The sequence below is a fragment of the Mytilus edulis genome, chromosome 12 (genome assembly GCF_963676685.1).
Source record: "Mytilus edulis chromosome 12, xbMytEdul2.2, whole genome shotgun sequence".
NCBI lineage: Eukaryota > Metazoa > Mollusca > Bivalvia > Mytilida > Mytilidae > Mytilus > Mytilus edulis.
Genome location: NC_092355.1, coordinates 32,643,393 through 32,666,783, shown reverse-complemented (window position 1 = coordinate 32,666,783; position 23,391 = coordinate 32,643,393). Strand labels below are relative to the sequence as shown.

Below are 23,391 nucleotides of genomic sequence, written 5' to 3'. Positions count from 1 at the left end.
GCGTTTCCTGGTTGCATCCATTGCTTTAACATCTTTGGAATATCTCCATTTCAACCGTGGTAAAATGCTGGAAAAAATAATTTTACCACCATTCACCATACGTACAACTATATCTAACATAAATTTAATGTCAAACAAAAGTTTTCCACAGTTAACAAGTCCAATATCATTGCCACCACAGTGAAGCAAAACAGCATCTGGTAAACCGCAACAATGTATCAAATTCTCTACTATTGGTACAACGTTATATACTGACATACCGGACATGCCTGCCCACATCAACTTCTAGCCTAACTTATGCAACCCCAAATCATTTCCCAAAGGTCTTATTTGACTATGTGATGAGGCTCTGGCAACCAAGGAGGATCCAATAATCCAAACCACAAAATTCCCTGAAAACAATTAAAATTATTTAATTTACCAAACGACTTAACCTTATATATGATTTAAAAGAATTAAAATTCCATCTCCCCAGGGTTTGTATTTCTTCATCAGTTTTGCCTTCCAAGGCTGCAGTTGTTGCAGCCCCTATCTGGAATGAATGCGTATTAAAATCCTCAGGATTCAACTAATAAAATTTAAAGCAGACCTTAAAACAGCTAAAAACTGAAAATAAGTCATTTTATTATGATTAAGATGACAAAAAGGTTGACCTTGAGAATCTGGATGTAACTGTAAGTAATCTTTTAACATTTTTACAACACACAGTTCGTTATCATTAACATTTGAAGACAATATTAAAGTTGTTGAACAACCAATTTGATCTGTCTTTGAAGACATTATTGTAACAAAAACTTCAGAATCAATATCATTAAATTTAATATCAGATATTTTTAAAACATGATTATCAGCATTTTTGTTAATATATGTGATTTCTCCAATTCTCATAAATCCAAAAAAAGGCTAAAGCAAATGCTGCCCTTAATAGTTTTGTCTCATAATTTGACTTACAAACATGATGAAGAATTAATATAATCCGTTTCAATACATCAACAGTAATAGGTTTTCTTGAATCAACTCTTTTACCCAAACGCTGCATACCTTTTAACATTTTCCCCAAAATGAATGATTTGCTATAATCATTCCAATTATTAATTTTCAACTTATGATTAATTCCTGATAGGTATGTTTTTGCAGTGGTGTAGCAATAACCATTTTTTGATAGATATGCAACGTAGTTAATTATGTGATCAACAGGCGGTGGCCAACTTTCCTCTATTTGGAAACTGGTCCGAAATTTATTAAATGAACAGATAGCATTTGCATATACATTCGTTGTATTTGAAGAAACAGAGTGCTGTAAAAGTTTATTCACTTCGTCTTTAAAAGGTTCCAGAACTCCACAAATTGGATGTGGATGATCGTTGGCTAGTGGTGCTAGACGTCGAAATTTCTGAAAATTTGCACGAGATAATGCATCAGCAATTGCATTGTCCTTTGACAAAATGTGAACAGCTTTAAACTGAAAACTACCAATAAGTGAACAGTAAACAATTAATCTCAAAATGGACATAACTCGTTCAGATTTGCTTGACTTTTTGTTTAAAATATTCACTACTGCCAGATTATTAATGTGAAAAAGTATGTTTTTCTTGTAAAATTGATCAAACCACAAAAATATTGCAAGTGCTATTGGAATGATTTCAAGGTATGTAATATCTTTAAATATTTCTGAACTATTCCATTCGTTAGGCCACTCGAGAAAAGTCCATTTACCATAACGATAAGCTGCACACCCTTTACCTAATCCACCAGCACTATCTGTGTATAGTTCAAGATCAAAATTTGATATCCAACCTATATCATTTGTATACGAATTCCCATTAAACTGTTCCAAAAATAATTTCCACATTAATAAATCATTTTTCATGCCTGATGTCACCCTCATAAAGTGAAACGGTTTTGAAACTTTGCCCATGGTTGAATACAAACGACAACTAAACGCTCTTCCAGCAGGTAGAGCCTTTGTGCAGAAAGCTAATGAACCAAATATTGACTGCAATTCTTTTAACGTTACTTCTTTCATGGCTAACAACTTAATAATTCTCTTTAAAAGTTCTTCAACCTTTTTATGTGGAATATTAACAACCATATTAACCGTATCAATTGTAAGACCCAGATATTCAATCAGTGTAGTTGGACCTTCAGTTTTTTTCATTTGCAAATGGGACTCCTAAACTTTTGCAAATTTGATCATACTGAAACATCAGTTGTTCATATTCATCAGAATCTGATTTGCCACCAAATAAAAAATCATCCAAAAAGTGGTCTATATTTTTTGAACCAGACTTACTTTTTAAAACCCAATGCAAAAAGGTTGAAACTTTTCAAAAATAGCACATGAAATTGAACAGCCCATTGCCATTGCCTTGTTTATGTAGTATTCATCTTCAATTTTAAAACCAAGGAAGTCAAAATCTCCTGGATAAATCTAAATGCTGACTTAATGTCCATTTTTGCTAATTTAGCACCTATTCCAAGTTTCTTAACCATATTTACAGCATTATCAAATGAAGAATATTTAACCGAGGTAAACTTTTCATCAATGAAATCGTTAACACTGCTCAAAGGCGGATATGATAAATGTGTAATTAGACGAAGTCCCCCAGTTTTTTTAGGAACTAATCCAATAGGAGAACATCTAAGATTAGATATTGGTCGTTTACATAAAGGACCTGCTATTCTTCCTAATGATATTTCAGATTCAATCTTAAGTCTAGCTCCAATAGGATTTGACAAAACAGATTTTAAATTTTTTGATTCAAATGGAAATCTTGGTCCATGTAAATCCAAACTAAATCCAAATTTAAATCCATTAAACAAAATTTGTTTGTCCTGTTGATTAGGATAATCTCTTAAAAATAACTGTAATTGTTTAATATTAATAGGTGAATATCCCATCTTCCAAATATCATATCTATCCTTTGACAAATCTGAAAGAAAGGTTAATTTCAATTCATTTGATTAAATCTAGGTACTGAATACCTTGTGTTAAATGGTTGCCTATATCTATTTTGTTGAACAAAAGAAGGCCTGTTTTGTCGAAACTGGTTAGACATTTTAGGTCTATTTTGGTTAAACATTGGTGGCCTCAATGATCCAAAACCTTGGTTACCTTGTAACCTGTCAAATCTAACACATGATAAGGCTGGATGTTGTAATGAACATTTCATACAGTTATGTCTATAAAAACACGGAGATTTCAGACAAAATCCTTTAAAGTTAAAATCATAACAAGGTTTTTGTAAGTTAGTCTGATAGACTACAGGATTAGGTGTGCCTTGCGATCCCTTTGCAATGAATTTCAACCAAAGAAAACCATCAATCTCAGACCAAGACTTGGAGTGATTTAGTGATAGACGTAATCTAAGTTGTCTATCATACTGGTAAACTCTGTCAAAAGGAGCATCTGATACAGCATCTCTTATGATTGACATGTACGTAAACAAGTCTTGTGCTAAGCTAGCATGCTTTTGAAGAAGTATTTTAGAAAAATTTGCAAAAGCTTCAGTCCATAACTCAATGTTATTTATAGTATTGACCTTTGAAGGTTTATTGGCAATGACAAGCGTTCCATTTTCAACAGTAACACTTTGTTTCTGATCCACATTGCTATAATATTAACTATTTTGTTTTAGTAGATTACCAAAAATCAACAAATTCAAAATTCAAAATTTTTTCTTTGATTTGTTGAGATACAATTATATCAACCTCATTAGCACATGGCATTAACAAGGGACCAGTATTAATTAAAGTATTACCCGGGTCAGCCTGAACTGCCGTAGTTTTCAGCTGTTTCTGTGGTGGAGGCTGATTAATATTCTCAACAGGTTGATCTGGTTGCTGATGCTCTGGCGCAGCACGCCTTCTATTTCCATGTCTACCTCTGTTGACCACTTGTACAACTTCAGGGACGGGTTCCTCTTCAGGTGCAGGTTCTTCTTGAGGAGCAGGTTGTTGAACGTCGTTAACTCTGGGCCGTAATCTCTGACGATATTCATTCCTTCTCCTAGGCATTTTATAAATGAAATCAATATCAGTATAATGTTTATAAATATATAAAGAAGTTCTAATTTATAAAACAGATTACATTGTTGCTTCGGCTGCCTATCGATAAAATCGTTAATTTAACAACTGTTCCGTACTTGAAATATATATACAAATATAAATGTGTATATAAATACGCATCTTAAGACAGCTAAAAGTGTATAATAACCCGTAGTAATTACGGCAGCAGTTGTAAATGCAATATATTTGTAATAATTGGGCGTTCCATAACATGATAACAGGTATGCTATAAGTGTTAATTTATAATATCAAATTTAAAGACGACTATATACATGTACTTGTAGGTACAATAACATCGAGCAAACTGAACAGCAGTTGATTTTATAATTAAATAAATGCCGTTACATTTGTAATAATCGGGCGTTCCGTAACTTGAATAACCGGTATAATGTAAGTGTCAATTTAAATCAATACAGGTAGTTAAAGTACGCGAATTAAATTAACTAAGCGTATAATCGTAAGCAAGCCTACAAATGCATTTCATAGCTAATTAAATGAGAATATTCAATGCTACAATGGTATAATAGAAACAAAAACTTACCGATAAAAATACCATGTTTAAGAACTGTGAATCTAATGCAAAACCCAGAAGTCAATGAAATGAAACGGTAATAAATAAGCATACATATAAATGTAATATAGAATTGACATAAAACAATTCATGTATTTAATAGTGAACGTAAAGAGAAACAAAATAACGACCCCATATGCAAACACGTGTTAAATTTAAAGTTACCTGTTTTACTTATCGTTACAGGTTAAAAGTTTGCTCTTTAAATGTAAACTAAATTATCAAATCGAATTTAAATGCATAAAAGGAAACGTATTTTTAAAGAGGCAATGCCAGAGAAAACCAGGCAGAAGTTAGAAATTTTGTTCAATAACCTTTTTGAGATAAATGTGTTTTTGTATTGTATCCACCTTGTTTTGTTGGGAAATGACATTTTTAAAAGTCATATTGGGTTATTATGTATAAAAAAATGAATTTGATTTTTCATTAAATTTGACTGCTTATATAGGGAAATAGGGGTATTAATTTCTCAACAAAAACAGCCTACAATATAACAATTGATATATATTCTAAAAGATGACCATAAATACAGCAGGGAATGATAATAACATCTCTGGTATCTGTTGATATGTAAATGTTCTAATGCAGTAAACTGTCAGGAAACAGCAGTTTATTTTCGACTTTTTGGTGTTTAGACATACCAAAAGTGATGCTCTTCAATTTAAAAACCGATAAAGGTTGTAATCAGCTGGTAATGTTTTGACAGTAAAATGAACTTCTGTTGTATGTTTTTATACATAATTGAACATTTTGATAAGATTTAATAAAACTACATAATTTTGTGGTGTTGGGAAACTTATTTTCCTCACCAGGAGATTGTTGCATACATGTACGGGTGATCACTTCCAGACAGAGGCAGTTACAAATTCTGTACGGGAATGAGGATTATTTATAAGACTGAAATTATTGTATTATTTGCTGGAAATGTGGAATATGAGGAATTTAAAGCCATCCGTGAGTAGTTTTTGATGATTCAGCTGGACAAATGCTGGAAATCATACAGTTTTCTCCCACCTTAAAACAGTACATGGTATATCATGGACACCAAAAGCAAAGAAAGATCTAAATGCCATAATTTTGGGCATCTTGAAAACTGGAAAGGCGTATCACTTTGAAGCAGATGATAGTTATAGTGTATAAAAGAATTCTTTGCAACAGTTATACCAGTTGGAACAGGTAATAGTTTAATTTATGGAAGTTTAAAATTACTTCTCGGATAAATCATGTGGCCTGTTCAATAATTTTAATAAATCCCCACTCTCCCCCATATTTTTAGTTACAATGTGAAATTATTCTCTGCAAATGTATGATCTGTGCTGAAAGCAATTTTATACAATTTTATTCATCATGTTCAAGCATTATTTGAATAGGATAATAAAATTAAAATAAAAAAAAATAAAACTATCAGACTCAAAAGTTACAAAAAAACGAAGATTTGGTTATGATCATGATGATTGCCAATGAGAAAATCACATGTGCAACTATCCTCCATATACACAACAGACCATACATGTCTGTCACCGTATTTATTATGCTTATCATTAATATGTACATGTCAGTAATGTATGTTCATGTGCCAAAATGAATGTACATGTAATTATATATAAGCAAAATGCAACTACAAATGAATGCATTTGCATGTACATGTAGAATAGATAAATGTATAAAAAGATGTGGTATGAGTGTCAATGATACAACTCTCCATCCAAGTCACAATTTATAAAAGTAAAGACAATCCTACAGTTACATGTATCAGGATAGTCATATATATGTTTATGTCAGATATACATGTAAACAGTAAGCATAAATAGTTAAAAATCAGGAACGTCAAAATTAAATTTTCTGTAATTTTGATTGCTACATATACAGTGTACCTATATTTTATGACATATGAAAGACACACATATATAATGAAAAGTGGTTAGCATGCTTGCATATATATTTATTTATAAAAATAAAACTTGTATATCAAATCTTAAGATAATTAGATTCTTAATCCACTATTTAGATGGGATCTTTTGGGACGGCAATACCTTTGTTTCATAAATTTGTTGTTTATTGTCCTTCGTGTCCTTAAAAACTAAATCTAGACATATGATTTATACATGATACAATTGCAAGGATTTCAAACTTTTAACATTAAGGTAGATCATAAGTAAATATTTTTTGAGACAGAATTTTCTTATACTTAGCCAGAATGAAGATTTTAACATGCTCTTTTCAAATATATAATAAAAAGGAGGGGTCACCGTGCTATTTTTCAAGCTATGAGTCGTTGAAAATTGCCTAAATTTGGTTAGATTGTTCATGGGAAAACACATTTGTGTGGATAAAAAAAATCTATGAGATAGAATTTTGAAAAAAATTGTGAAAAGATAGGTTTTGTAATATGTTTTAAGAAAATAAAAAGAAAAAATGGTGCCACCGAACTTGTTTTCTTGCTACAAGTAAAAAGAAAAAAATTCCCTATCTGTCCAGTATAAATTTTTTACTAAAAGAGTTATCTTCCCTTAAATGGCTCGTTTGAAAAAAATGATTCTAAAAGCAAGAAAAATTATATTTGTTTAAATATTTTGGATTATACAATAAATTGCCAAGTTTTCTTTATATTATTAAACAGTCTAACCAATAAATTGCTAATCTGTCTTCAAATTTGCAGATTAAGGCAAATAACTAGACCGATTTTTTACTGTGATTGTTCAATCCAAGATGGCGGTATACCATGAATCTACCTTAAGTTCAAAACTGAAAAAAAATTAAAAAAAATAGCTCATTTTGAGATCTTGTCATTATAATTTAGATACATTTGTACATGTACATGTGTGATCCTGAAGCGCATAGCATATAAGGTTAATTTGACTCAAATATATCAAGTAAACTTGTTTAGTAATAAGTTAATCACAATTTACCGTTCTGCTTTAAAGTGTTCATTTAGATCATTTCATACATTAACCTGTCCATTTAAAAATAGAATTATAAATCATACTTAAAGTCTTGTAACTTTGAATGTTTTAATGTAGTAAGATGCTAACAGCTCATTATATATTTTCCACTGGTTCTTAAAATAAGAAAATAACTAATTTGATTTTAAATACAATTTTTCCAAATTCAATTCAAAGAATAATTGATCACCTTATAATCTGTTATTTCTTCAAACAGATAAAAGATACATCAGATGACAGACTCACATATAGAGGAGCCTATAGCTATAATTAGAGAAATGGATCAACTTGATTTTGAAGTTAACCTACTGCATTAATATGAAAATTCAAAAGTGAGTACCAGTTTCTCTTAAAGTACATTTTTTACATGTTTATCTTTATTTAGATAAAGTACCGTATGAGATAAAGTATGTGAAATCTTAAATCCTGTAAATATACTAGACATTACATCAGTACATAATGTAAATCAGAATAAGAATGCATAACAAATGAATTGTTAAACATTTTAAGATGACCAGTGTCAGCTTAATTTAAGAACAAATTAAAACACAGATGACACACACATAAAAATTAATGAGACCAAGTATTTATTTTCCAGATATGCAAGAAGGGTTTTAATCTCTCACTACAAATGTATATGAAGTCCTGAATGTGAAATGTTCTAAAAATTTATATTCAACTTCAAATACGTGTACTTGAATACATGTATATATATTAAAACTCATCTTATTTAATATAATTAATTTAAAACATTTTCAAGCAAAAAACTGATGTATAAATGTATACATATATGTAGCTTGACTATTCCTTCATTTTTTTCAGGTGACTGAGCTTAAAGAAAAACACACATGAAACTGTAACCAGTTTGGGAGACTCAAAGTAACCAACAAAACATTTCAATACCTATTAAGTTTTTTAGCTCACCTGGCCCAAAGGGCCAAGTGAGCTTTTCTCATCACTTGGCGTCCGTCGTCGTCCCTCGTCTGTAAACTTTTACAAAAATCTTCTCCTCTGAAACTACTGCGCCAAATTTAACCAAACTAAGCCACAATCATCATTGGGGTATCTAGTTTAAAAATTGTGTCCGATGACTCGTCATATCAACCAAGATGGCCGCAACGGCTAAAAATAGAACATAGGGGTAAAATGCAGTTTTTGGCTTATAACTCAAAAACCAAAGCATTACGAGCAAATCTGACAGGGTAAAATTGTTTATCAGGTCAAGATATATCTGCCTTCAAATTTTCAGATGAATCAGACAACCCGTTGTTAGGTTGCTGCCCCTGAATTGGTAATTTTATGGAAATTTTGCTGTTTTTGGTTATTTTCTTGAATATTATTATAGATAGAGATAAACTGTAAACAGCTAAAATGTTCAGCAAAGTAAAATCTACAAATAAGTCAACATGACCAAAATGGTCAGTTGACCCCCTATGGAGTTATTGCCCTTTATAGTCAATTTTTAACCATTTTTCATAAATCTTGGTAATCTTTTAGAAAAATCTTCTCCTCTGAAACTACTGGGACAAATAAAACCAAACTTGGTCACAATCATCATTGGAGTATTTTGTTTAAAACTTGTGTCCGGTGACCCGGCGTACCAATTTTTCGTAAAATTTGTAAATTTTCACTAACATTCTCCTCTGAAGCTATTGGGCCAAGTTCATTATAGATAGAGATAATTATAAGCAGCAAGCATGTTTAGAAAAGTAAGATCTACAAACACATCCCCATCACCAAAACACAATTTTGTCATAAATCCATCTGCGTCCTTTGTTTAATATTCACATAGACCAAGGTGAGCGACACAGGCTCTTTGGAGCCTCTAGTTATGTATATGTTTGACTTTTTGTAATATTTTGGAAGTTACTTCAGTAATTGAGAGACCTCAATATTGAAAATGACAATTTTGATAGAGGACAATTTTAGGAATATCAACTATGGATCTTTATCTTTTAAAATGTTACTGGGTGTCTGAAAGACTATTTCAAATTTTTTTGAAACTATTTAGATATTTATCATGTTTCATGTGTTTATAGGCAAATATTTATACTTGTCATTTATGTTAAGCAAGGGTTTATATGAATTTCTGAAAAGATGTATATGTGTTGATAAAATAAGTTCCAAATTATTACAGAGTAACAGAAATTTGATCAATTTATATTAAAACAAATCTGTTAAAAGGAAATGATAAGTCAAAAAATGTTTTTTTTTTTTAAATAATTGTGTTAACATTTCTGTGCTATTTAGAAATATGTACACCAAAAAAAATAAACTTTAATATAAGTATCAAAGTAGTATGCCCTTGTTTTTGTTTTGTTTTGTGCAGTACATGCATTTGAATCTTGATCAAAATTTATGGATTGAATTAATAAACAGAATAAACTAATTGTTATGTTAACACTGTAGCTAAATATATGTCACATTTAATCAGGCCAAGTTATCCGTCTTATTAACAAAGGAGATTTGATATGATTGCCCATTTCACGGCTACATGTACCTATCATAGTTCTCTTTAGGCCATAATCTTGTGGCGTATGGTAAAAATTCTCTGTTGTCATATTCTGAATTTTATACAAACCAAGTGATGAAGATAAACGGTGCTTCTATTTCCAAAGGTTTTGAAGAAACTGCTATGGAACACAAAAAAAATCAGAAGATGTAGTATAACAGTGGCGGATCCAGAAATTTTCATAAGAGGGGGCCCACCGACTGACCTAAGGGGGGCCCGCTCCAGTCACGCTTCAGTGATTCCCTTTATAAGCCCCCCTGCCCCCCCCTAAATCCGCCTCTGCATAATTGTAATCAGACAACTCTCCATTAAGAGACCATACAATGTAAAAGTTTATAGTAATAGGTACAGCCTTCAATAAAGTCTAAACCACTCTGCATATCATATTTGATTTTGCAAAAACAAAGAGCATGCTTATTTGTAGATTTTGTCACTATCAATTATATATGTGCATGTACTAATGTATTCATGTGGTGTCTGTCCTTGATTTGAAATCCTCCCCCCCCCAAAAAAAAAAATATATATATAAATGGACAAGATCCATGGTCATGATGGTCATGCCAGTTGGGAGTTAAGAATATATAAGGTTGAGAAATGAGGATCTAATCATTTATTATTTTCGACCGGAAACAATTTTTGGGAATGTATAATAGTATGATGTCGTCATTGTTGTTGTCTGAAGACACATTGGTTTCCGGACAATAACTTTAGTTTAAATTAATGGATTTCTATGAAATTTTGTTATAAGGTTCACATGGTTCAATACCCCAAAAGGAAGGTTTGGATAAATTTGGGGATGATGGTCATTGGAACACAACAGATTGTCTTGAGGTACTGCACACATGTTCCTAATATCAAAAGATTTTGTCAAAGGGCAAACAGATCATGCTCCCGACACAAAATTGTAAACAAAAGGCATCTTTTTACTTTGAGGTCAAAGGTCAAAGTACAGCAAAAATTGTATTGTAGGTATCTGTGGCATTGACTTATGATCTAATTGCCAATTCAATGAGAATTGTCTTGCATCTTCCAACTAAATACTTTCATGGTGAAAATTTGTACAAAAAAGGCCTACAGGAAATGAATAGTGTACATTTTATGGTTGCTATGCCTGTGGCAACAAGACTACAACTTTTTTTCTTTAATTTTTTTCATCAAAAACTATCATTAAAACATAATAAATACAATAAAGATGCAAAAGTTTATGGTATTTTGCAACTTAATCCATGAAATACCATGTTGGTTTGTCAAAGCATAATTTTCTCAATATTACAATTTTCCTTATTTTTTGCATTTTTTTACTGAATTGTTTGAAAAAGAGTATTTTTTACAGCAACATAGTTCTAAACTTCCATATAGGTAGTTTAGTCATAAGGGCTGTTTTTCTCCAATGATGGATAATTGAAAACGATTAAAAACTGGCATTTCTCAATTTTCTCAATTTTCCTTATTTTAGCATTTTTTTTACCTTATTTTTTGAAAAAAATCAAAAAGATACCAAAAATTTTATTTTCATTATTTTTTACACCAACATAGTACTAGACTTCCATATAGGTAGTTTAGTCATAATTGCTGTTTTTCTCCTATGATTGATCATTGAAAACGGTTAGAAACTGGCTTTTCCCCCATACATTTCAATGAAAATTCGCAGTTTGAGCGCTTATATTGAATTTCATAAAAAAAAAAAAGTCAAATTCACAAAAAAATTAAAAAAAATTATATATTCCCGGTCAGTATGTTATACTGAAAGGGTAAAATATATTTTTGACCAAATTAATTTTTTTTAGTTGAACAGTCCTGCCTGGTGCTCTCTGACATTGCCTCTTAAAGTATAATGAATAAACTAAATCAACTTATCTTATTAACGCTCTGGTTCTAATATCCTCGTGCAATCCTGTTGATAAATACTCGTGGAATGAAATTTTAGCGGGAGCACGTGTTTTTATATGACCAAAGTCCACGAGGCGCTTCAAAGCATAGTCTTTCGTATGTTTAAATATATGGTTGTAATTATTTAAATGGCAAAACGTAAATAATGGACTGACGTACATTTAAAACACAATAAACAACTTAATGTAATTTTAATGCAATAAATCAATTTAATTATTAGATCATTAAATGTTATTATTTGTTTACTCACAAACTCTTTTGTTACAGGTTTAAAATTCAACTCATTATACTAATTTTTATTCTCTTCAATTTTTATTATACTTGGATGATTTCTGTCTATTTTAATGTTTTTATCTCCTATATCTTTAGCCACATTTATGAAAACTGTATTGAAAATTTCTGATACCTCTTAAGGATCACTGAGAATTATGTTATTGTTTGATTTAATATTTTTATTTGATAGAAATGGTTTAATAGTGGAATAAAATGTTGTTGACTTTGGACCACCAGCAGTTCTTTCATAAAAATATGTTTTAATTGAGCTCTTTTTTATTTTTGTCACAGTATTTCTCTGTTTTCTGTACAACTCCCAGTTGGCATCACTTTTATTTTTAAGAAATCTATTATGGTACATTCTTTTTTTGTAGATTGCACTTCTTAGATCTTTATTCATAAAGGGTGCAGGTGCTACTATTGATCTTCTTTTTTTCATTGGTATATGCTTGTCAATGATGTTAACAAATTCAGATTGAAAATTTGAATACGCTTCATTGACATCATCAACTGACAGCAAATTATCAAAATTTACACAATTTAGTTCATCTACAAATTTTTCCTGGTCAAAACTTTTAAAACTCCTGTAATTTATAAATTCCTTTTTAATTTTAGGCACAAAACCTTTTAACCGAAACGAAATTATCTTGTGATAATCACTGAGCCCACAATTAAAATTAGATATATTTTGACAAAAATTTGGTTTGTTTGTCAGGATAACATCAAGAAAAATTGGTAATGCATTTTCTGTAAAACATGTAGCTTTTTTAACTATGTTTGTAAAATCAAAAACATAACACATATTTATTAGAGGTATACATTTTTCTGCATCTAAGCAATTGTAATTTAGATCACCAATAATAATAACGTTGTCATATTTTTCAGATAGTTTATCAAATGTTTTATTAAAGTCTTCAATAAATATATTATCATTGAGGGATGGAGGTCTGTAAAGACCACATATCAGCCACTTTCTGTCTTTAAAGTTTATTTCAGTAAAAATTGATTCAATTGTTTTACATTCAAGTTTGGTCTTTCTATCACATGCCAAATCTGAGCGGATGTAAACTAGGAGGCCTCCGCCTTTCGCTGTCCGGTCTGCTCTCCATAGGTGGTAATTGTCAAAACTTGCCGTTTTTAAAGGTTTCATCGAGTTTGGTTTCTGCTACAATTATCATGTCAACTAGGTTGTCATTTAACAAATCTTTTATAGAAGAGAATTTATTTCTAAAATTGTTGATGTTAAGATATGCACAGTGAAAGTTATTGGGGTGTTTGATTCGTACACCTTTCAGCTCGTCAAATATGTTTTGCTCAACGTCCTCAATATTGACATTGGAAATATTGTTTACATTAATCGACCCACATTCTGAACTTATTGATGTGTTACATGATGTTGATAATTTGAAGTACGAGTCTGTAAAATTTGGTAGTCGGTTTATACAGCATTCACAGTTACTGTAATAATTGTCGTCGCTTTTTGATAGTATGTTGTACTCCTGTACAGATACATTTGTACATTTTAAATGAGTCCATAGGTCACAGAAATCGCTTTCTGATTACATTTCACCGGCTTATTACAATCGGTACATGGATGTTTAATTGGACCTGGATTATGATGAATATCACCGCTAAGTAAAATTGATAAAATATTAAAATACTGAGATGGATTTTGTACTTTACGTTTTATCGTTGTAGTTGTTGTTGGTCGGCCATATTGAGTAGTCGAGTTCACTCGGACTGTTGGGAAAAGTTTTTCGATGGCAAAATTGTATTTACCTAAATTTGTTATGTTTGAACACGAATAATAGCCAAGATTTTCTGGCAGTTCATGTTTAAAACCAATTTTGTAGTCACTAGTTGGTGTTAGACGTATAAATATTCCAAATAATACAAGAGTCCATCTTGACCCCCCGCCATATTTTATGTCCACATACAGTGGAGATCACTTCTAACCTCTCATTTGAACTGTCAGAATATTCTGTCATAGAACTGTTCTAACCTGTCCTAGAACAGTTCTACCTAGAACAATTCTACCCTAGAACTGTTCTAAGTAAAACTGTCAGAATCAGTTCTAGGTAGAACTGACTAAATCAGTTCTAGGTAGAACTGTCATGATCAGTTTTAGGGTAGAACTGTCTAAATCAGTTCTAGGTAGAACTGTCCAAATCACTTCTAACCGTAGAACTGTCATCAGAACTGACTAAATCAGTCAGGACTGTAGAACAGTTCTAAATGACGTCACTGCAGTAAGGGCACTTTAGAATTTAGAAGAAATAAATCACTTCCAATTACTTTGCTATATATTAAATAGCAGATTTTCTATATATTTTTACTGATCAAACGACTTTTATTACGTCACATGTACAAATATCGAAGTGAATAGAAGGTTATCCAACTCATCGGAGAAATATTTTTATAAGATTGCATACGGAAACATCATCTACGTTTTTAACAGTCTCTTCCTATAAAATAAAACGTTGCATTTAATTCATGGAATTTTAATCGTAATTTACCTTGCTTGCCTTGGATTTACATTCATTTATGATTCTGTTTTGACAAATTTTCAAACGAAAATTTTACAGTGGATGAATAATGGAATATTAATGAAAAAAGTGTTGTACAACGTAAAAAAAACTATATATATACATGTATATACATTTGCACCATCTCGTCAATTTAGCCAGACCTCAGAGCCAGACTTATCCATAACGATTATAAATGATATTTGGAAGTCTGCAACTCAGAAAAATATACTGGATCTGAACATGAATGAAACATTTGCCCCTGGACGTTCGGCTACAAACAAAATCATGCATTTTTCTATGCCTTCTTCAAATTATATTTATTATATACTATTCTAAGAAGAGAACTTCCCATTCGTGTACTTTTTATTTTATTTTTAAAATAAAGTATATGAATCAGTCATCTGATGCCATTAAATAGTTTTGTAAAAACAAAACCATCACAAACCACTGACTTAAACATGTTAAAAAGTCCATTTAGCATGTTTAATGACGGTTCATTATTATGGATACAGAGAGGAAATAACGGCGCGCTAAATTCTTAGATATGGTATAAAAACACCTTGTCGCTATTTGTCTGCCATTACTGGATATCACACAGGTTCCCGTAAAATTTTGACGTCATAAAACAAAATATCTAACGCCACAATGGAAAAGTCATTGTTGTATGCTTCAAAAATTCAAGAGGCCGGGTCAGCCAGGATTAACGATAAGGTGTATTGTGTTTCAAAGTTGGTGTCATTTTTATCATACGATCCGTCCTCACATAGAAATAATATTAGTTTACCATGTTTACAATGAGGCCATATACATGTATATTTACATGATAAAGTGTAAATAAGTTCAGTTTTGGTTGATGCGGTCAAATAATTTTGTTAAAACAACTCTCACTCAGTCTGATATATCGAAACCACTGAAATTTGTTTACAATTCAATATTTTGAAAAAAAAAAGGACTTGAATAACTTGCTGATATTCTAAATTGATGTGGAAATTTTTTTGTAGCCAATGTGTTCCAATATTCATTGATATTGCTGTCATTTGAATTATACAATTCATCGTAATATGTATTACTATAAGTGATTTAGTATGCGGCTATATATATATTAAGATTTACATATCAAAGTGTAATTATGGTCAGTTTTGGTTGATGCTGTCATATATGGTCAGTTTTGGTTGATGCTGTCAAATATGGTCAGTTTTAATTGATGCGGACAACTAATTTTGTTATATTCATGAGTCAGTCGGAGATATCAAAACTACTGAAATTAGTTTACGATTCAAAATTTTGATGATAAAGAGGACATGGTGGCACTTTAAACTGATGTGAGCATAATTTTATTTTCCAATATTGCTTTCATTTATATTAAACAATCCATCCTGATATAGAAATATAGGTGATTTACTTTGCAGCTATTAAGATTGACAGCATGTACATAATAAAGTGCAAATATGGTCAGTTTTGGTTGATGCTGACACATTGTTTTGTTATACCAGTCAGTCTGAGGTATGAAAAATACTGATATTTGTTTATGATGTAACATTTTAAATAAAAAGAGGACATGCTGGCATTCTAAATTGATGCAAATGAAATTAGGTAGCATTGTGTTCCAATATTTCTATCATTTGTATTTTCATGATTTTACAATCCATTCTTACATAAAAATATTACAGATTTACTATGCGACTATAAGAGTTACATAAAAAAGAGCAAATATAGTCAGTTTTGGTTGATGCGGTCAAATATGGTCAGTTTTGGTTGATGTGGTCAAATATGGTCAGTTTTGTTTGATGCTGTCAAATATTGTCAGTTTTGATTGATGCAGACAAATAATTTTGTTACATGATTACATGTTACTGTCAGTCTGAGGTATGAAAACTACTGATATTTGTTTCTGATGCGATATTTTGAATAAAAATAAGAAATGCTGGCACTCTCAATTGATGCGAGAAAAAAAATTGTGGTCATTGATTTCCAATATTGTAGTTATTTATATACTACAGTCCCTCTTGACCTAAAATTATAACTGAATTACTGTGCAGCTATTAAGATTTGCATAAAAAAAGCAAATATGGTAAGTTTTGGTTGATGCGGTCAAAAGATTTTATTATACGACTCAGTCTGAAGTATGAAAACTACTGATATTTGTTTATGATTCAATATTTTGAATAAAAAGAGGACATGCTCATTGGCAGCTCAAGGGGGGGGTCAGGATTTGGAACCCCCTTTTTTTGACGATCAATGCATTTGAATGGGAACATATAGTTGGACCCCCCCCCCTTTTTTAAAATGACTGGATCTGCCCCAACATGCTGGCACTATAAATTGATGCGAACAAAATTGTTTTCCAATATTGCTGTTACTTGTATAGTACAGTCCCTCTTGACCTAAAATTTAAACTGAAGTACCGTGTGCAGCTATATAGATTTGCAGAAAGAAAGAGCAAATAATGTCAGTTTAGATTGATGTGGTCAAAAGATTTTTGTTAAACAGGTCCGTCCGAGGTATGAAAACTACTCGTACACAGATATTACATTTGGTTAATGAGGTCAAATAATGTTGTTATGTGATAACGAGCCATCCTGACTCCCAGAATAACAAATGTACAACAATTCAAATAATACCCCCCCCCCATAATACTAATTAACGGCCTAATTTATGTACAAAAAATGAAAGAAAAACGGGAAATATTTTATGTTACACATCAACCAAAGAAAATCACTGAATTACGGGCTCCTGACTTGGAACAGGTACATACATGCTGAATATGGCGGGGTTAAACATGTTCTTTTGCCGATTATAAATCTGAAATAAAACCGGCAAAATAGCAAAACTCTATATAATATTAATCGCTATTTTGCCGAAGCCTTTATATTAAGACAAATATTTCTTAAAACTTATAAATCAATTCTAGCCGTAGAATTTATAAATCAATTTTAGCCGTAGAATTTATAAATTAATTCTGGCCGTAGAATTTATAAATCAATTCTAGTCGTAGAATTTATAAATCAATTCTAGCCGTAGAATTTATAAATCAATTCTAGCCGTAGAATTTGAAAACAATTCTCACCGTAGAACTGTTCTAGAAGTAGAACTGACCAAATATTTGGTCAGTTCTAGCTAGAACTGTCTAAAACTGTTCTAGGGTAGAACTGTCAGGATCAGTTCTAGCTAGAACTGTCCAAATCAGTTCTAGGTAGAACTGACCAAATCAGTTCTAGCTAGAACAGTTCTAACCTAGAACTGACTAAAAATTGTCAGGCTGACAGCTCTACATATTGTTCTAGAACAGTTCTCCTGACAGATTCTGATAGAATTTATGAGAGGTTAGAACTGATCTCCACTGTAAACAGACGACATCCACTGAACGTCTGATTCCTGACTTAGGAGATGTGCAAACAATTGCAGCGGAATTAAACGTTTTAATGATACCAAGCCTTCTCCCTTTTTCTGAAACAATAGTATAACATCACAAAATAAAAAGACACATTATAAAATATCAATTGGAAGGCTTAACTCAATCAAAAAACGTAGTTACACAAATATGTACATTTTAATGAACGTAAGGGATTCTTACAGAGGAAAGAATGTATTTATATAAATCAATTCACAAAACCCGTGTTTTTCAATTGTTTAAACCATCAGACTCTTAGCGTTTTTATGTGTTAGAGAAGTATATCGCCATCATAGTCGTCGATCATTCCTTTATAAAATTGATTAGAACTTAACACTTAACTATACAAAAAAAATGTACGATAAAAATGTTAGTGCCAAAACGAATGCACTTTGAAATGTATATCGACTGCTTCAGGGATTTTGTTTTTAAAATGGGAATGGAAGTTTGAACTCCTATATGAGTCTCATAAACAATATAAATAAATGGTGTTTAACATCTATTTTATCAGCAATCAAAGCCGGGCTCCAAGCCTATTGTGCTTTATTTGGCGTTTTTAACATTTTTTTATTCGAGCGTCACTGATGAGTCTTTTGTAGATGAAACGCGCGTCTGACGTAAATATAAAATTTCAATCCTGGTATATATAATGAGTTTATATACAACCACTGGCTCGATGCCACTGCTCGTGGAGATTTATTTCCCCGCGGGTATTACTAGCCCGGTTGTCAGCACTTTTGTGTTGACTTGAGTTATCATTGATATTTTCATAATTATGAACTAACTGTTAACAAAAACTTTGAATTTTTGAAATATTAAGGCTTTTCTACCTCAGGAATAGATTATTTTGGCTGCATTTGGCAAAACTTTTAGGAAATTTTGGTCCTCAATGCTCTTCAACTTTGTATTTTATTTGGCTTTTTTTCAATTGTTTGATTCGAGCGTCACTAATGAGTATTTTGTAGACGAAACGCGCGTCTGGTGTAAATATAAAATTTCAATCCTGGTATATATGATGAGCTTATTCATATTGCAACAATGTTAATACATTTGACTCTTCTACACTTTCACAAGTATTCTCCATTCCAAACTAAAAGACAAATTGAAGAGTTGGTATTACTTTGTTTCATTAAAAAGAATGGCGAACCAGATACAAGTATCTTGTATTAGGGAGGGATTTATCCTATTTTGTTAAGAATCACTCTGATTTTAACAAAATGATCTCTGAAACTGACATTATCAAGATGTTTGATTTCTTCATTGACAACATATTTGTTACGTTTGGAGGACGTGTTTTTAACAGACTGTCGGAATTCCCATGGAAACCAATTGTGCCGCTCTTCTTGCCGATTTGTTTCTTTATTACTACACTACCAATAATTTACCCACGCCTTTTTGGTACATTTCTACCCTCTTGCATATCAGTACTGTTAGGAAAGACTGAAAACTTATAATGTTATACTTTCAATGAAATCAGTACTGATTTTGTCAGTACTATTTCAGTACTATTTCAGTACTGATTTTTTTAGTATTGTTTCAGTACTGATTTTGTCAGTCCTATTTCAGTACTTATTTTGTCAGTAATTTTTCAGAAAAAGTACTGAAAAAATAAGTACTGAAACAGTACTGAAAAAAAAACAGTACTGAAACAGTACTGAATTCAAAGAAAGTATAATATTATAAGTTTTCAGTCTTTCCTAACAGTACTGATATGCACGAGGGTAGACATGTACCAAAAAAGCGTGGGTAAATTATTGGTAGTGTAGCAACTGTATTAACTATAATGTTTAAGGAGCATACATGTACAACCAATACTTTGAAATTCAATAAAACGGACATGAAATCAGAGTTATTTAAATGACAAGAAATCAGTTAAGGCAAGATCATTTAAAAGACCCAATTTGACTGGACAACATGAATACCTTTCAACTAATAGGATTTCAGAATAAGAGGTCATAACCGGGTCAGTGCAATAGACTGCACACAGGTGCAATAGAACGATATTTCCAGTGCAATAAACCATGAAACAAAAAATGACAGAAAAATAGCATATAATATAAAAATATTGATAAAGCAGTAAAATACTCTTTATTAGGTAATAAAAACAGATACTCTAAATATGATCAACATGAAAGGTTAAGCGTCCGGCTGGGATCTTGGTTTTTCGAGTAATTTGATCGTGTTTTTTTTCGAGCGTGAACACTTTTATCCAGTGTATTATATGATAAATAAAATGTAAACACACAGACTTTCTTTCTGGTATAACATGACAAAAGTGATATATACTGTATCATAAAAAGTAAATTCGTGCTTTTGATAAAACGATATTATAAACCCTTCAGTGTTTTGTTTAATAAAAATAACATTTAATTTCGCTTGATAACGCTTTATTCCAAAATAAAATTTCACGGGTAGTAAGGTCGTCATATCGAGGATCGTTTAGTACAGTGATTTTGTCATAGTTTGGATAAGTTTGACATGACGGTGTTAAGAGTTTTTGAAGACAATCAATGCAAAAATGTAAACATTCGGATATTTTGTAAAAGGAACTTCTGATCAATAATTTCAGCTGGTAAGTACCCTTGACGTATGAAATAAATATGTTAGTACATCACAAGTTGTATCATATAGCTAATGATTAAACAAAGAACAAAGCTTGCGTATGTCAAAATTTAAAAGTTGCTAATTGGTTTAACGTGCATAAAAAAAAGCTATTATCTTTCTGTCTGCTACATCACATATTTCTTCATGATATAATACTGCGGTCAATTATTCTGAAAAATACCTAGTACTTAAAATTACTGAAATATCTGTGTTATGGTTTGGTTCATTCGTGTCATGGTTTAGTTCATGTTGGACATGGTTCAGTTATGTAATTCTTGTCGTGTATAATGAAGAGTTACTATCAAAATTAACAACATTTGTTTCATTTGAAACACAAATTGGCATAAGAACGCACATACAATGTAGTAGTATGTTATAAGTAAATGCAATATGATTGTCAATGAGACAACTATCCACCTAAGGTCAAATGACGTAGATGTTAGCAACTATATGTCATCAAGAGGCCTTCAACATTCAACAATGAGTAAAACCATACTTCTTAGCAAGTTATAAAAGGCTACGACAAAATTCAATGTATAGGAATTCCAATAAGAAAACCTCCAGCCTAATTTCTGTTTAAAATAAATAGCAAAATATGATATACAGTTACAAAAGATATACACGGCATTACAGAAACTTCACTTGTGACAGTATATACAAAATATTGCGGAGTTAAACATGTTTGTGGGCTCTCCAACCTCTTCTTCGCCTTAACCATGGCAGACATAAAAGATTTACCAGATCGGTTTTAAACAATAAAATCAAGTTTATTTAGAGGGACTTAGATTCAAACCAATAACAAATTATAAAAAATCATGATTCCAAGATAGCTTCCTTTTAAATTTCAGGATGGAATTCTGCTGCCAATATTGTGAGCTGTACACTTAAGACATATTTTCAATTCTAGGACACACCATACTAAATCATTACAAGTAAAATATTTGAAAGAATTAAGTGATACTATACACGATGCATTTATACAATATTACTGTAATTGTATATAAAGCGCGAATCCAGTTTATTCATTTTCACTGTTATTTGCGAGTATGTCTATTGTAGAATAAAGGATGCCGGGGAATAACTACGTTTGTTTACTTTTTGAAAGTACGAAATAATTGATTTAAATGTATGTTTTAACACAATTAAATCAGATTATAACTTTCTAATGTATAATCACAAGATTAAAGTCCAAAAAAGTGTAGTTAAAGCAGCTGAATACATGATATCGTTAACTGGATGCTATTCATTTTAACTATAGTTGCGATGAATTATCACTGAAAGTGCAATCATTTGTGATGTGGAGCTTTTGCAGGTGCGATGAATTTTCATTCTTATTTGATATGATAATTCGACATGCAACAACTGAAAATAGTCTTTAAAAAATGACTTTAATACTTATGATATTTAAAAAGTAAGCTGGTCGTAGATGATCACTTGAATATACACGGGTATAACCAACTTATGGTTGATTTCGGACATTGTGTACTGTTCATCGATATTTAGACATATTTTTTTCTGTACTTAATTTTATGTTTTATTTCGTCATATCGTTCGAAAGTAAAACAGCGAGAACATAGTTATGAGAAATTCAAACATATATCAAGGTGACTTGATTGTTGCTCGAACTTTCTTTACTGTATAAGATTTATATAAAATGGCATTACAAAAATTAATTATGCAGCCATCCAGACGTCAAATATAAAGCAATTGTTTGTGCGAGACGAAAACGTTACCACTCATCAATCGTGAAATGAAGATCTTTATGTGACTTCTCCTTGATTTTCATAGATGCATCCATTAGAGCTTTTTTCATAATGCTTGTATTAATCAATTTATTTCACTTGACTGGGCGGAGTTTAACCGTTTCGCTGATAATAAACCATTCCATCTATAGATAGGCGTTTTATGATAAACTCATCAATGAAGTGTCCAGTTATTATTTTGTTAATTCCTTTGATGGCACTGATAGGTGATAAGAAATCAATAATAATTATAACGGCAATCATCCTAATCACACACATCTTCAAATAGACTGTCCTTATGCAAATTCAAACGTAAGCTCCGCCCGATCAGTTGAAATGACATTGGTAATAGTTACGGTTTGGATTGCTTGTTTGCTTTATTAGTATAAATGTGTGCTCTATCTCAATAACAATGCCTAGGCAAACATGAATACAAACCAAGCAAGCAAGTCTTAAGTATGTGCTGTATATTTAGACCGAAATCGTAAACTGCTTTTCCGGTAGCAATCATTTGATATTCGGGGGGGGGGGATTGAGTTACTTGAAATGACACCTTAGTTTATATAACAACAGATTTATTTTTGGAAAAAGAACTTTATTAATGTGTTATTGAAAAAAATGAGTATTAGTCTAATTTTCAAAATTTTCCTAGGGGCGGGGGGAGGACCCAAACCCTCCTAGCAGGATCGGATCACTATGGGAAAAAATATAATTGTTTTTAATAGGCCCTGGTAAAAATTACAAGTTACTTTGCCTGTAAAAAATTACAGGTTATTTTGCATGAAAAAAAATAACAAGTTACTTTGCTTGGAAAAAAGTACAGGTTATTTTGCATAGAAAAAAATTACAAGTTATTTTGGCTCAATGTAA

At 31.3% G+C, this 23,391-nt stretch overlaps 2 protein-coding genes and 1 long non-coding RNA gene across 3 annotated transcripts; 1 reads left to right on the top strand and 2 right to left on the bottom strand.

Annotated features, from left to right (window-relative positions):
* Nucleotides 1-431: 431 nt before the first annotated feature.
* LOC139498284 (uncharacterized) lies at nt 432-2,424 on the bottom strand. Its single transcript, XM_071286647.1, has one exon. It carries the CDS (start codon nt 2,156-2,158, stop codon nt 860-862), a length of 1,299 nt encoding a protein of 432 aa, XP_071142748.1. The 5' UTR covers nt 2,159-2,424; the 3' UTR covers nt 432-859.
* LOC139497580 (uncharacterized) lies at nt 2,374-2,901 on the bottom strand. The gene has a single exon (XM_071285812.1). The coding sequence runs from the start codon at nt 2,899-2,901 to the stop codon at nt 2,374-2,376; it is 528 nt and encodes a 175-aa protein (XP_071141913.1).
* Nucleotides 2,902-5,297: 2,396 nt separating this feature from the next.
* On the top strand, nt 5,298-9,987 carry LOC139498282 (uncharacterized). The gene is made up of 3 exons (XR_011657875.1): nt 5,298-5,815; nt 7,799-7,913; nt 8,404-9,987. It is a non-coding gene; the product is annotated as an uncharacterized lncRNA (long non-coding RNA).
* The last annotated feature ends 13,404 nt before the right edge of the window (nt 9,988-23,391 follow it).

Bases quoted from the DNA above. Each gene is read 5' to 3' on its own strand.
- LOC139497580 (XM_071285812.1), bottom strand. From the start codon at position 2,901: ATGGGATATTCACCTATTAATATTAAACAATTACAGTTATTTTTAAGA.
- LOC139498284 (XM_071286647.1), bottom strand. From the start codon at position 2,158: ATGAAAAAAACTGAAGGTCCAACTACACTGATTGAATATCTGGGTCTT.